Consider the following 13872-nt stretch of genomic DNA (forward strand, 5'->3'; position numbering starts at 1 on the left):
TTTTTCAGTGTGAATAAAATTAAACAAAATGTTATCCACAAAACCATTCCCCAAGCTCTTGGTTTACTTTAGGGCTACATGAATCCATCAGTGGAGATTGGAAGTGGGTAAGTTTAGGTTCAAGAAGTTTATCAAGGTAGTCAAAGGATAATGATGGAATATGCAATAATTTTAAGAATTGTATGTTTGATTTTTTGGCTTAGTTCAGAGAAATAGAATAACAATCGGGGCTTCCTTTATCTTTCACGCTCAATAGTTATTTTATATTTATGGGCACCAAGTCAAATCCTTTGGGATCCGATGTTGATGTTGGATTGATTTGGTGGCTTGAGTAGAGTGAAGAAGTTTCTTCTTTCTGATGCCTTGCCGTAACGGTCGCAATGTGCAAGATCCCAGGTTTACTAAGCCTCAAAGACTTCCACGTGGATGTTTTCTGGACAATCCGGTCGAAAGGTAAGTGTCTCGTTCCAATTCCATGTGTCCTGGTTTCGATATATCGGTGAGCGGTGCCTGCTCCCCCAAGAGGAAAATCTTAGCATATTGCCTGTTGAAAGTATGTAGAAAAATTGGTTGGATTGGTTCAATAATCGCTTACAGATCCCATCCCTGGTCAGTCGTGGCATTTTTCCCGAGGATTATTGAGCAATCCGTGATGTTGACTTTCAAAGTTGCGTAGCAGACATGAGATTTGATAGTCGAACCCTCATTCGTTGGAATGTTCATGCGACCGTGAATCGTGGCCTCGACTACTCCTTCCTTTTGATGTTTAGCGCTCTTCCATTTGACATTGGCTTTTTCCCAAGAGTTGCCCCATGCGTCTGAGTTCAGCGTAGCGCGACACTTGCGCTTCTTGGAAGCAGTGGTGAATAAGCTGAGAAGGAGACAAACGAAGACAAGGATCTTTGAGCTGAAGGGGTTCATGACGACCAAGTAATGTGATGTGTGCTCAGGGAAGTTTTGTTGAAAGTGGTGGATGGATGGGGGGAACAAAAAGCTATTGGATCACAAAAACTCTGGAACCCGGGTCCCAACGTCTCTCCGCCACATGCTCCGGAATACTGAATCCTAAACTAGCAAAGAGTCATTCAAAGGATGGCGCAAGTTTCACATAGGCAGTACATACATCATCTCTTTCACTTTATACATCACTTTATGCATCCATGAAACACCGAACTTAAGCAATCCCTCCGAGGAGGTCGCGCTGCGCACGACCTCCTCGGGCCCTCCTCGGAGGGACTTTGATAAAGTTCGATGAAACACCCGTCATCTAACTTAGCGAAGTCCCTCCTCGGGGGAGCGAAGCAACCTCCGAAGGGGGGCTATGTCGACCCCGCGGCAGCAGAGAATTAACGCCTTTTGTTGGGGACTTTTTTAAAACCAATCTCCCACATGAGTTTGTGCAGCGGGACAGTGTCCCCCCTCCGATAGGGGGTTTCAACGATAAGGAAACCCGGGGAGCAGTTTGAGCTAGTTTGAGCGCTCGAGTTTGGTCGAACTGAAGAAAGTCCTCGAGACTTCGGGCCCCCGGGGGGTAGGCTGAACTCGCAAAGCAAGCCTCTTACACCATATCAACCCAAGCTTGTGTGGCTAAAATGAAATTTTCATGCCACTTCCTTTTTTTAATTCCAAAGATCATGTATTGCTGAAACATTGCTAATTTTTTACTTCCTTCAAGATGGAACATGCTAAGCAGAATTTTAGTATGTTTCTTTTTATCTTTTTCCATACCAGTATTTTACTAGAATTAAAATAAGAAACTTGCAATTTATAGAGTTGCCAAGAATTTGAGCCAATTCTATAATTAGGGTGTTCAAAGTTGACTTGCATAAAATCATAACACCATAAAATTATAAAATTCTGAGCTGAAAAAAATATGTACCACCCAAACATTCAAATTACAGCAACATTTCTAGAATGGTACATATGAAATCATCACTTGAAAGTTTTATGATTTTATGATTTTATGTATTGAAAATTTTATGATTTCAACTTTGAACACCTTAAATTTCTTCATATCAGTAATGCACAGACCCTCAGAATTATGTGATCTTTGTTTCACATTCAGATTGCTAGATCACCTTGCATTCTGCTGGAGCAGAAGCGTATGGATATGAGTCTGTGAGCTTGGACCTGCTTAGATCCTCACAGACCCCCTCTGTAAAGAAAGTCCAATGGATTTCAATCTTTTATTTACCAATGAAATTTATTTTGAGTTGAAGGATCATCATGATCAAGCACAGTTTTGGTGGAGAGGATGGTGAGAAGAAGCAAGCTTATTCCACCAAATGTTACAAAACCAAGGAATTATGAAGGTTTGAATATTCCTGCCACCAAAATTTAAATTCTAGCCCCCGCAAAACAGGTTGATAAGGCACCTTGCCAAGGGCTATTGGAGGCTTGCTTTGCAAGATCAGACGCCCGCGGCAGAAAGGGACTTGTGTTAATTTTGAAGTTTTTTATGAGGTTGCTTGGGGCAATTGCTTGCGGGACTTCCCACCAAAGTTTTAAGCAAGTATGTCACCTAGATATTGCTTCAGAGGGAAATTGTACAGCCTGGGCTGGCGCAAAGCACCCCTTGTGTGATTTTGGCGCGCCAGGTCACCCGGCCCCTTGAATGAGGGGGTTGTGATAAGCTACACCACAGGTGGACTTCTGGAGTTTGAATCCAGTAAAAATACTGGATGGTGGCAAAGACCAAAAACCAGCTGGAATCATTCCAGTATGGTCAAAGGACCAAAACCCAATCAGGATGTTTCTGGTATTACGTATGGTCAAAGGAACAGAACCATTCTGATTGCAATTTGGGTTAAAACCAAACCCAAAAAAAAGGGTCCAAATTGGAACGAAGTCAAAATTTATTTGACTTCATTCCAGGAAACAGAAAATTCTGGGTTTTTGCCTGGAGTTTCCTTGGAATATTTTCAAATATGACAGACCACACCTCACAGAAGCAGGGCCATATACATAAAACAAGGCAAAATCATTATAGTGTGCCTAGCACAGTGGGCAAGCAGCCTGTGGGGTGGATCAGAAAGATGTTGGGTGTTCAAGCCCTTCTTTTGTCTACCTAATTTTCCCATTCCTTGTTTTGAGCCTTCCACAGCCTGGGAAGGCCCGTACCCATTCCAAATTGCAAGCAAAAGCAATTCAGAAAGGCATTTGGAATCCAAAAATATTCTGGATTGCCTTCCAGTAGGGTTCCTGGAATTTTGCAGCGGAATCACCAATTGTCTGGCAATGGTCCCTCTTGCAGGCAGGCCAACCAAAATGACATTGGTTGCCAACAAAAATCATTTTTTTAAGCTTCACCTGTGGTGTAGTTATGTCACCATACAGTAATGAAGTTTTGTGCCGCGGGAAGCGGGAATCCTTATTGTGAAACCCCCTAATAGAGAAAACTTAACATAAGTCCCTCTGTGTTCTTGCGGGGCGCAAGCACCCTCCTGCTTGCAGGAGGGACTTATGCATAATATCCTGTGAGATTTATCACCAAGGAGAAAGGCTTAGCGCTCATAAATTGAGAGAGCGGCCCGGAGCTGAATCAGCTGCGGAACTTGGTAAGCAAAGCAAACCATCTTCCGCAGTCCAAACTAGCCGCGGGGCGTCGTAAAACTGACACATCAAATTTGATGTATGCAGGTCCAACACCAGCAAGCAAAAAAATCAGGCTCGTGGATAATACAGGCTCCCGGCAATTAAGAGCTAGAATATCAGTCAACACCAAAGGTGAGAAACTGACAATTCAAACTCCAAAACGCAAAATGGAAAGCTAATGCCTCTTCCATAGAAAACCCTCCAGGCATTTTCAAAGAGGATAAGACCGACCACACCATCGACTATCAAAGAGAAGTAGAGAAACACAGTGAGTGGCCGCTTTCCAGACTGGCATAAAAGAAACAAAAAGGCTAAAAGAGAAACACGTTACCTAGACAACGCAGCTACGTTACTCAGCCGTTTTGCCCAACACAACTAAGTGGAACCAAAGGGCCAGAAACCCAAATTGGGTAAGAACTCTGAGACTTGAAGCAGAACAGAGGAGAACAGATGAACTGATACAATGTATGGTGCCTAGACTGACGCAGCCCAACCATCAGAATCGTCGTTGATCAATATATTCCCCTCTTATCATTTTCTTGCTAACAGAGCGGCCTATTGCCTGCTCTTAGTTAAATACCCAACTCAATCTCATTCTCTCACTCAGATTAAGTTGTAATAAGCTCTATAGACCCTAACTAAGAAATGAAATCTCTTAGGGCCTGTACCATAGGGCATGAAAATTGAAATTTTCCAAATTTATTTGCCTCAAAATTTCTTGGGACAAAAACTGAGCCTGGCCAAAATGTAGGCTGGAGCCCAAATGTGAATAATTTCAACATTTGAACCCTCTGCTAGTTTTCAATTTTTGTGTACAGGGCAAAAAAAGTTGAAATTTTCCAAAATTGAGGCCCATGGTACAGGCCCTTAGTCATCTGAAATCTTTCATATCCAACATTTAGCTTGAGGCTGCCCAGCCAAATGGCCAAAAAAATTTTCCAATCCACATATCACCACATAGCACTCTGATTTCTTCACAGCCTCTATTACCATTAGAATGAGTTTCTTGCTGTACAGTGGGTCATCTAATGTTTTTGGCACCACATTTCAGAATGCAGAAGCTCAGGTCACAGCCTTCAAGTCATGAGATTGGTTACAGGGTTGAAAATAAGTTACTAAGAATGATTATGAAATAAAAAAAGTAAAAATGAAAAATGTGGAAATTTTCTAATTTCTTGCAAATTTCTCAGAATTTTCATTACTATAATTCAAACCAAGGAGGGAAAATTGGAGAGAAAAATATGGCATGCAACAAGAATGATAAAAACTGAAAAAAAAAATGAAACCATTTTCAATGATTTTTTGGGTGGATGGGTTATCAACCAAACTTAACAAAGTCCCTCAAGACTTTGGGGGTGAACTTGCGAAGCAAGCCTCTGTCAGGAGGGACTTACCCCTTAGCTCCCCAAACTTGCGCACCAAGAATGGATTTTCAAGTTATTTTGTTTATTTTTTCTAAAGCTCACCCACCACATCCACTCCTTGTTTATTAGCTCAATGTAATTGGAACATGCTGGAGAAAAGAGTACAGATGCGTACATCTCCCATGATCCCCTCTACATTCTTGTGCAGAGCAAACTGTGGAAAGTGTGTTGGTGAGCACAGACCCTTGCCGTGCAAAATCCTCATTTTGTGTATATTTCAAGATTTTTTTTGGACCAGAAGGAATGTTGTGAAGTTACCCAAATTCTGTATGTTGGACAGGCACAAGCTAATCTTTCACCTAAGCAACTTTATTCCAAAGAAAGACATGGAAGCAAGGAATTATAGAAGTTTGAAAACTCCTGCCACCTAAATTTAGAATCTTGCCCCCGCAAAAAGGGGCAATAAGGCACAAGTCCCTCCTGCCAAGGGCTGTTGGAGGCTTGCTTTGAAAGACACACGCCCGCAGCAGAGGGAATTTGTCAAGTTTTGTCATCAACCAATTTCAAATTGAACTCAGGGACCACCACTAATTCGACTCAATTTATTCAATCCAATAAAAATCATTGGCAATGGTTTCAAAAATTTTCATTTTTTATCATTCTTTTTGCATGCCATACTGTGCTCTCTAATTTTCCCTCCTTGGTTTGAATAGTAAAGAACATTCTGAGAAATTTGCAAGAAATTGGATAATTTCCACATTTTTTATTTTTTTTATTTTTTTTCCTTTTTTTATTTCATAATCATTCTTTGGAATTTGTTTTCCAAATCTGAAGCCAATCTCATGACTTGAAGTCTGTGGGCTGAGCTTCTGCATTGAAAAATGTGGTGCCAAAAACATTAGATGTCCCACTGTACATGTTACCATATATCCCATCAAGATTTTATCCTCATCCATTGGAAGTAATTGTGATTTAAAAAAACAAGAGATGGCCCCTGTGAGCCCAGTTAACTGTTTGGGTGCGGGTACCCATGACCTTTTTGGGCAAATATTGGAAACCTGCACTTGCTGAGTCAGTTGGAACAGGTACCAGTGGGTACCTGTCAGTGAATGCTCCTTTCCACCAATCATGGAGCAGGTTGAACGGTCCTCAAGGAGTGTTTACACTGTCTCTTGATGACTGGGAAAACCAGTCATCAAGAGACTTTATACTTTCTCTTGATGACCAGTTGGAACTTGTCATTGAGAGAGTTGATACGCTTTCTCAATGAACGGTCAAACAGGTCATCAAGGGCCTTTACACATACTCTTTCTTGATGACTGGTCAAAAATTCATTGACAGGTTGAAAGTCCTCTGGATGGTCAATTGAACTGGTCATCCAGAAGGTGTACCCTGCTTCTCAATGACGGCTTGACCGCTCATTGATGTGCACAACCAGTCAACTCAGTCATCAAGAGATTGGCACTCACTCTTGATGAGAGAGTGACCGGTGATTAAGGGCCGGTATGTATGCCAATACATACATACCCCTCTGGAGGAACTGTCAAACCGTCAACAGGTCATCAGGATGCTGCATATTGGCGGGTACCTGCTGTGATTACCCAGGTATCTGGCAAATATTTGCAGATTGTCAGGCACCCGCATCTGCTGGCGGGCACCTGCCAGCAGATTGCAGGTAGCCGCAACGGGTTTGCTGGGGCCATTGCTAAAAAAAACTGCCTTAGGAGGTCTTGTGAGCCAAAATCATGAGAACCTGCCCAATCTTGACCTGCAAGTGGCCCAATGGGTCCATCAAATTGCTCAGGAACAGCCCTGGCAAGAATGGCTTCTGAGCAACCAAATTTTGTCAAAAATACTTGGAACAATATGTACAAGACAGCTGTGATCAAGGGCTATAACATGGTGAGCTGGGATTTGGAGTAAAACCATAGAGCTAATTATTAAATAAATTTAAATACAAAATTGCTCATTTTCTTCAGCCTCCTATTGGGAATGGGAGATGTTTGGCATCAGGGTGCTCTGCACCCCCAGTCCCGGGAGGCTTATCTAAGTCAGATAGAGGCCCTGAAATGCCAGTCTTGTGTAAGCCACCTCCTTTGGGGTCTCACAAAGAGGTCACATAGCTATCACAAGATTAGATAATCCGCCTGATATTTAGTCTACACTCCCTTCCACGCTCTAGCCAGTAGAGATCTTGCCCTTCACATCTATCCTGGCTAGCACTCACATGACGCCCCGGTCATACAGACCGGTGATCTAAAATCTGCCTCTTGAGGCTCTTGCGTTCCCCTTTGTGCCCCTCTCCAGGACCAGCAAAGGACTCCCAACCGGAGTCCCTATATCTTGCCAAGAAAAATATACAAATGAAAAACAGATTTTCCGCCCCCAAACCACCAGGCTTGCCACAAATCCACTGAATCTCGCCACTGACCCGCCAAATTTTCCAGCTTGCCATTTGGAGGGAGACCCCCTCAGCCCCTGCTGACACAGCAGCGCTGGAACACACACAAACCAGAACACCTGTACTGACGTGCGGCTGGCAGTAGGTACATCTGATAAATTGAAATGATTGATAATTGCCAACAAAAAAGATTAGTGGGGCACAAAACTAGTTTCAATGTTTACTCTCTTCCCAGCTTATCCTCTGGGAGAGCATGCCCTGCAAGCACTGATTGCCTACCCAGCTATTTCCATCCCACCAACCCAGTGAATGTTTTGCCCAAACCAGACATCTGGACCCGGGCCCTTCTGTTGTACATGAGCTACCGCCGTCACCCGCCCCTCAGTGGACGGCCAGCAGTGGCTATGAAGAGGACAACCAGGTTGTTGAGGGTTTTACACCACGGCCCCACTTGTAAAAGGTGGCCGACATCAGATTCAGGTCGGCCCGGCTGAGCTGATGTCTAACTTTTCAACAGGTCAGACCAACCTGTCCGACGAAGCCAAATAGACGCCGGACTGCCCTTCCCGACAGGAAAGGCAGCCCAACCAAGCTGATGCCCCGGTCAGCATGGTCGGCTTGCCGCATGGATCAAGCCGATGTGGTATGCTTTATGGTTGCCCATCTAAGCCCATTTCAAAATTTCCTTTTTTCTCATATGTACACTCTCAAATCAACCAATACGGCGGCACCACTGGATTCTACGGCCAAAACTACACAGGACACCATGGACAAAACACCTTACACCCCTCTGGATCAGAAGATACAACCTCTTCAAGACACCATCAGCCAGTTTCACACACACAAACACCATACTCAGGTCATGTAATCCGTTACATGAACCACACTTACCCAGGACATGTAATCCGTTACATGGACCACCCTGACAGCTTGTCTAAACCTTTACATATACTTTACCTCATCAGCTGCACTCATTTCATTGTGCTTTGCACATATCATGCAGTGTCATGCAGTGTTATGCACACTTGATGCAGGCTTATGCAGTCTTATGCAGGTGCATGCAGACTAGTGTAATAGGGGCTGCAGTCTGACAGTTGACAGATGACATCATGCAGGTGTCAAGATAGCAAAAACCCCTCATGCAGCTTGCAGATGACATCATTTGACAGGCCAGGCCAGCTAAAATATCTCACCTCCTATTTCTCCTTAGCTAAATTCCCTCATATGACATCATGACCTCATGTGACCTGTCAACCACCAGCCAAAATACCTCATTGTAGTCTTCAGGGCAGCTAAAACCCCTCATTCTCTTGTTCCCCTGGAGCTAAAATGTCTCACTCTTTTCTATTTAAGGAGGCTCTCCTCCCCCCAGTTGTAATTTCTCTCAGCAAACTACTTGCACTCAGCTTACCCCATAACAGTACAATACTTGCTCACTCTACAGTATTAGCCCACTCTATATTGTGGTTTTACACCCTTACATACAAATTACAACCTCATTACAACACTTACACATCAGCTACATCACCCTAACCCTTAAGCCACCTGCTCAAAGTAGGCTATCTTTTGATACACCTCCACTATCACTACATAAACCTTCCAATCGTAGATTGGGGGGCTTGTTTTAGTGTCTAGTGACCCAGGAAAGGCAGAGGTAACCTCATTCATCCCTTTCCGCACTCAGCAAAAGGTTCTCAGGAACACTTTTGAGCTTTATACCAACAGTCCCGATGGCTCAGGCAGGAGCGTCGGCTTGCCCAAAACTTTGTCAGGCAGTTGGCTATCGAAGGAAATAAGCCGACTTGTCTGACAAGGCTATTGGGCCAGTCAATCCGACCGGTTTTCGTCCAGTCGGACTATCTTGTCTGTTGGCAAAGGTCAAGAAACCACTCAAAAAAAGTGGTCCTCAACCTACACCACAATGTCAAGAAGCACAAGAGCATCTACATAGCATCCACACCAAGAAAAAAAAAAGATGGCTTGCTGACTTGTCTAAGATTTCACTCAGGGACTTCCTCCAATGGGGGGTGATCTTTGGAATTTTTGCTAACATGTTTTCAAGTTGACCGGTATTGTTAAAGGCACGATAATGCAGCGGGCGGAGAGGTCCCCTTGGCAGTCAGCCCGGCCTCACCGCCAGGCCTGCCAGGCCGAGGGTGGGACTCCAACCACAACATATTTTTACGCGGCCGTCTTGGCAGGGGTCGGCCCGACACCCACCCCGGCGTCGGGGTCAGCCCGACTGCCCCGACGGCTTCTGCTTGGGGAGGAAAAAATCCTGACGTCAGGGTCTATCCGACCCCGGGGAAGACGTCGGGGTCGATCCGACCCTCAATGCTGACATCAGGGGCAGGCCGACCTGTCCGTCACTTTTCCTCCCGACGTCGGATCGCCGCTTGATCCCCGGTAGGTCGGACAGGTTTTATCCAACGTCGGATCGCCGTCTGGGTGCACCTGTAGTGTATGTCCTCGCGACAGCCCACCAGTCCCGGCCATCAAGCGCTTGGCTCTCAATGGCTGGTGCGCGGTGGGTGTGTTTCCTCTTCCAGTAGCCCCGAAGCGCCGCACGAAGCAAGGATTTTTCTGCGCACTCACAGATCTGGCCCTCCGCAATCAGACACGCGTCGGCCCAGCAGGACACACACCAAACACGCGGATGAGCATGCGTTACGATTAGCGGGCCGGGGCCGTGCACCGGCGCGCACGGGCCTCAACACAGGAGAGACAGGGGGCCGCAGGGGCATGGTCACGGGAGGGCAGGCAAGACAAGATGGTGGGGCAAGAAAGAAGACAGGAGGCCAGTCAAGAAAGAAGCACAAGAGGAAAGACAAGCGGGTGGATAAGATAAGCGACAAGCGATACATGATAAATACGGGTTCTGGTGGTGTGTATGGCAGATGAGAGAGAACGGGATGCGGGGTGTTTTTTAAGGTGATGTGTGTATGTGGATGGGGAGGTGGGAGGGCGTGTCTGTGGATGTGGAGGCAGGGAAAGAAGTGATGTGTGTGTGTGTGTTGAGACAACAAAAGAGAAGGATGGAACATGGGATGGGTATGGACACCTGAGGGAGACGGAGAGGGGGAAAGGGGACGCAAGTGGACAAGCAAAAACACAACAGAGAAGCAAGAAGCCAGCGCGAAACAATACAGGGATGGGAGTGTTTTTCAAGAAAAGAAGGGAGGACAGGTCAACGCATCTGGGCGAACAAGTTCAAGATGTTGCGGCCGGTGCCGGGGGGCCCGGGGCCGGCGAGATGGGAGGGGCTCGCGAAGCCGATGAACGAGGAGGAGGAGAGGGAGGCGGCGGAGGAGGCGGAGGTGAGGATGGGCGAGCCCATGAGCCCGCCGGCCGTCGGCCCGCCCGGGGCCGCGCCGCCGCTCGCCGTCGAACACGCCCCGGCCGCCGACAATGGGTAGCTCTTTTTCTTCGGGAAGGCGCGCCAGAACCGCAGCGTCTCGTCGCCCGCGCCGGTCACTATCGTCTCTCCGTCCGGCGACATCGCCAGATACAACACTGTCCACACACACACACACACAACCGTCGTCAGCTTTTTTGTGGGGGGAGGAGCGGGGGGAAGGGGGGACGGACCGCGGTAGGTGTGGCCGCTGAGGGTGGCGATCTGTTGCATGCTCGGGTACTTCCATAAACAGACTTGGTTCTGGATCGGCCCGGGCGAGAAGCCGTGAGTGGAGACGAGCTCGTTGGAGTTTTTGGACCATTTGAGCGAGCAGACCTGTAGAGACCGCAGGATGAGCACACAAGAGAGAGAGAGAGAGAGAAAGGGGAAGGGAGGGGGGGACGGACTTGGGAGCCGGTGTCGATCTCGTTGAGCAGGTTGCCGTTGATGGTGTTCCAGAAGCGGATCTTCTTGTCGGCCGAGCCGCCCCCGGAGGCCAGTAATCCGTTCTGGTGGGGGCTCCAAGCGAGGGCCTTGATGGCGGCGGTATGGTGGTTGAAGCGGAAGAGGGGCGCGGAGTTGGCTGGGGCGACGGAGTCCCAGATGAGCAGCCGGTTGTCGTTGCCTCCGGAGGCGAGCTGGCCGGCCTGGGCGTTCCACTTGAGGCCACAGACCTCCTGCTTGTGGACGTTCAGACGGGAGATCCAGTGGTCGGCGGCGCGGACGTCCCGGTGGACGATGGAGCGGTCGCGGGAGCCGGTGGAGAGGATGTGGGCGTTCCAGTCCATGCATCCGATCCGGCTCTCGTGGCCGTCCATGGTGCGGACTCTTTTGCCGATCTGGGTGTCCCAGATGTGTGTTTTGCCCGAGTCGGTGCCAATGGCGAGGATATTACCGCGGCCGATCCAGGCGAGGGAGGTGGTGTGGTCGGGCAGGCCGGGCAGGGCGAGGTCGACGAGCCGGGTGACGGCGGAGGTGACGGCGGACCAGAGGTAGACCTGGGAGCCGAGGCCGACGGCGAGGACGTTGGTGGAGCTCCAGTCGACGAGGTTGAGGTAGTAGTCGTCGGCCAGGTCGGGGGCATCGAGCACTTTGAACGGCACCTTGCTGAGCGAGCGGGTGGGCTTGCGCGGCGAGAGCAGCAGCCGCTGGCTCTCGTGCTTGATCGGCGTCGTCGAGTAGCGCGGGTGGGTGGGCGAGTCGAGGTTGGGGGCCTGCTCTGGGCCCGGCCGGGTCGGCGAGGAGTAGCTGAACAGCTTCGGGGTCGCTTTCCGCGGCGTGCCTGGGGACGAGTTGGGGACGGTCGAGGCATGCCTGGAGTGGGAGGGCGAGTGGTTGATGAAGTGGGGCAGGTCGGCGGGCTCGCTGCCGAATGTTTCTGCCTTGAGCAGGTTGGTGAACGTCCGGCGTGCTTGGTCTGGCCCAGATGGGTGGTCCTGGTCAGGATCTCTGTCTGTCTCTCTGAGGGATGGATGGAGCGTACCTTTCTCTAGGTCGGTGACTGCTGCGGCGACGATGGGCTTCTTGGAGGGGCTGCCCCTGGTGGGGGTTGATGGGCCGTCGGGCATGAGCTGGAAGGTGGTCGACAGATCGACGCCGTCTGCGCGGGTGGGGATGAAGCTGTGTGGGGTCGCGATGGGTCAGCAGTGGATTGGGGGGGAGAGGGAGAGTGGGTGGGGTGCTTGCCGGTCGCCATAGTGTCTCTTCTTGCTGGGGCTCGACGGGCTCCTGTTGGCTGGGCGGGGGCGTGCAGGCTTGGAGGGCAGCCGGGCGGGGTTGAAGGGGTCGTCGAGCTGGAGCAGCTCTGTTGCGGTGCTGTTTTCAGTGGGCTGCTTGGATGGCCCTGGGATGGGGGTGGTATTGGGGGTGTCCATTCCGGGTATTGCTGGGCTGATGTCGTGGTTCGTCGCTGGTTTTCCGGCCGGCTGCTGCCTGGCCTGGGCTGCTGGGGCTGGGATGTGGTGGGGGTGGTGTGCGATCGACTCGCCCCGGCTGGCTGGGAAACCCTCGACACTCAGCCAACATCAACTAACAGATCCACCACGCTGAGAACGCTCACAAACATATGTAGACAGCTTGAGAGAATCCTAGGGAAGCAGCCCATCCACCATCTTGCCTTCGGGTGATCTCTAGCAAAGCAGACTCAAAACATCGAGCAGCGTCTCCTCCCTCAATCCCTTGCAGGTAATAGACACACCACTAACCCTTGAGGAGCTTCTGGAAGCGGAAGGGTTCCAAGATGTTTCCTGCTTCCAGTCATGTATTGTTTCGACTCATGACTTGATGGGGGCTTTGCGGTGGCGGAATGGACTGGAAACTTCATCAAAGACTACAGCGGGCATGGGTATGAGATATTATGAGACCGGGCTCCGTCGGCACTATGTTTTCACCAGATACAGAGCGAGACTGAAAGTGCATCTCCTGTTTGTAGATAGCTCCCCAAATAATTCATTCCTTGGAAGTGTTGGTGGAGTCTGAGACCGTTCGGTCTTCTATTGGGACGTATCAACCGGCGCCATATTGAGACGCTTTAGTGGACACACCGGCCTAATAAATGCATGTGCTTTCAGTTGGGATGGTAACTTGCTCATCAGTGGTTAGTATCACTGGCTACTATCAGCGTCACCTGAACTGGAGATTGTTTTGATACGCGAAGCTGGTCTTTTGCAGTGCCGGGACGTTAGGCGGTCAAGGCCCATACCACCGCAACCGCCCGCATAGACGTCGAGGGTAATCGAGAAGCCGACCTTCTGGCAGGAAGTGGTAGAGAGAGAGGTACCCGGTGCACATTCTGCTCTGCTCTCCAGGGCCGACTCTCTAGTCTCGTCACTAGGACAATGCGGCTCAGCCGCGTAGGCACAAAGGTCGAACGGGCCCGTGAATGTGAGTTCAGAAGGCCGATGCGAATCGCAGGGGTGGTTGGGCAGTCGTAGTGGTTGTAGGAGGTCCTCAGCCTTTCGACCTCTTGGCAGCAAAAGAGGACTGCAAAGAAGTAAAGCACTTCAAGCGGTATCGACCCGCATCTTGCCATCCTCTGACCTCTCTCAAGATTCCGTTTCGCCTGTACAAATCATTGTACATAAATCCCTGTTTTCTTCGTTTGTATTCATGGCCAC

The 13872-nt window shown here is 49.0% G+C and overlaps 2 protein-coding genes across 2 annotated transcripts; both read right to left on the reverse strand.

Annotated features, from left to right (window-relative positions):
- Positions 1-401: 401 nt before the first annotated feature.
- PtA15_2A421 (uncharacterized protein) lies at positions 402-921 on the reverse strand (the record flags this gene model as incomplete). Its single annotated transcript, XM_053166442.1, has 2 exons — positions 402-510; positions 596-921. The coding sequence occupies 2 exons, from the start codon at positions 919-921 to the stop codon at positions 402-404; spliced, it is 435 nt and encodes a 144-aa protein (XP_053017663.1).
- Positions 922-10546: 9625 nt separating this feature from the next.
- PtA15_2A422 (uncharacterized protein) lies at positions 10547-12630 on the reverse strand (the record flags this gene model as incomplete). Its single annotated transcript, XM_053166443.1, has 6 exons — positions 10547-10622; positions 10752-10872; positions 10948-11092; positions 11164-12173; positions 12240-12376; positions 12479-12630. 6 exons carry the CDS (start codon positions 12628-12630, stop codon positions 10547-10549), a joined length of 1641 nt encoding a protein of 546 aa, XP_053017664.1.
- Between the last annotated feature and the right edge of the window lie 1242 nt (positions 12631-13872).

The sequence above is a fragment of the Puccinia triticina genome, chromosome 2A, assembly GCF_026914185.1.
Source record: "Puccinia triticina chromosome 2A, complete sequence".
Classification (NCBI taxonomy): Eukaryota; Fungi; Basidiomycota; class Pucciniomycetes; order Pucciniales; family Pucciniaceae; genus Puccinia; species Puccinia triticina.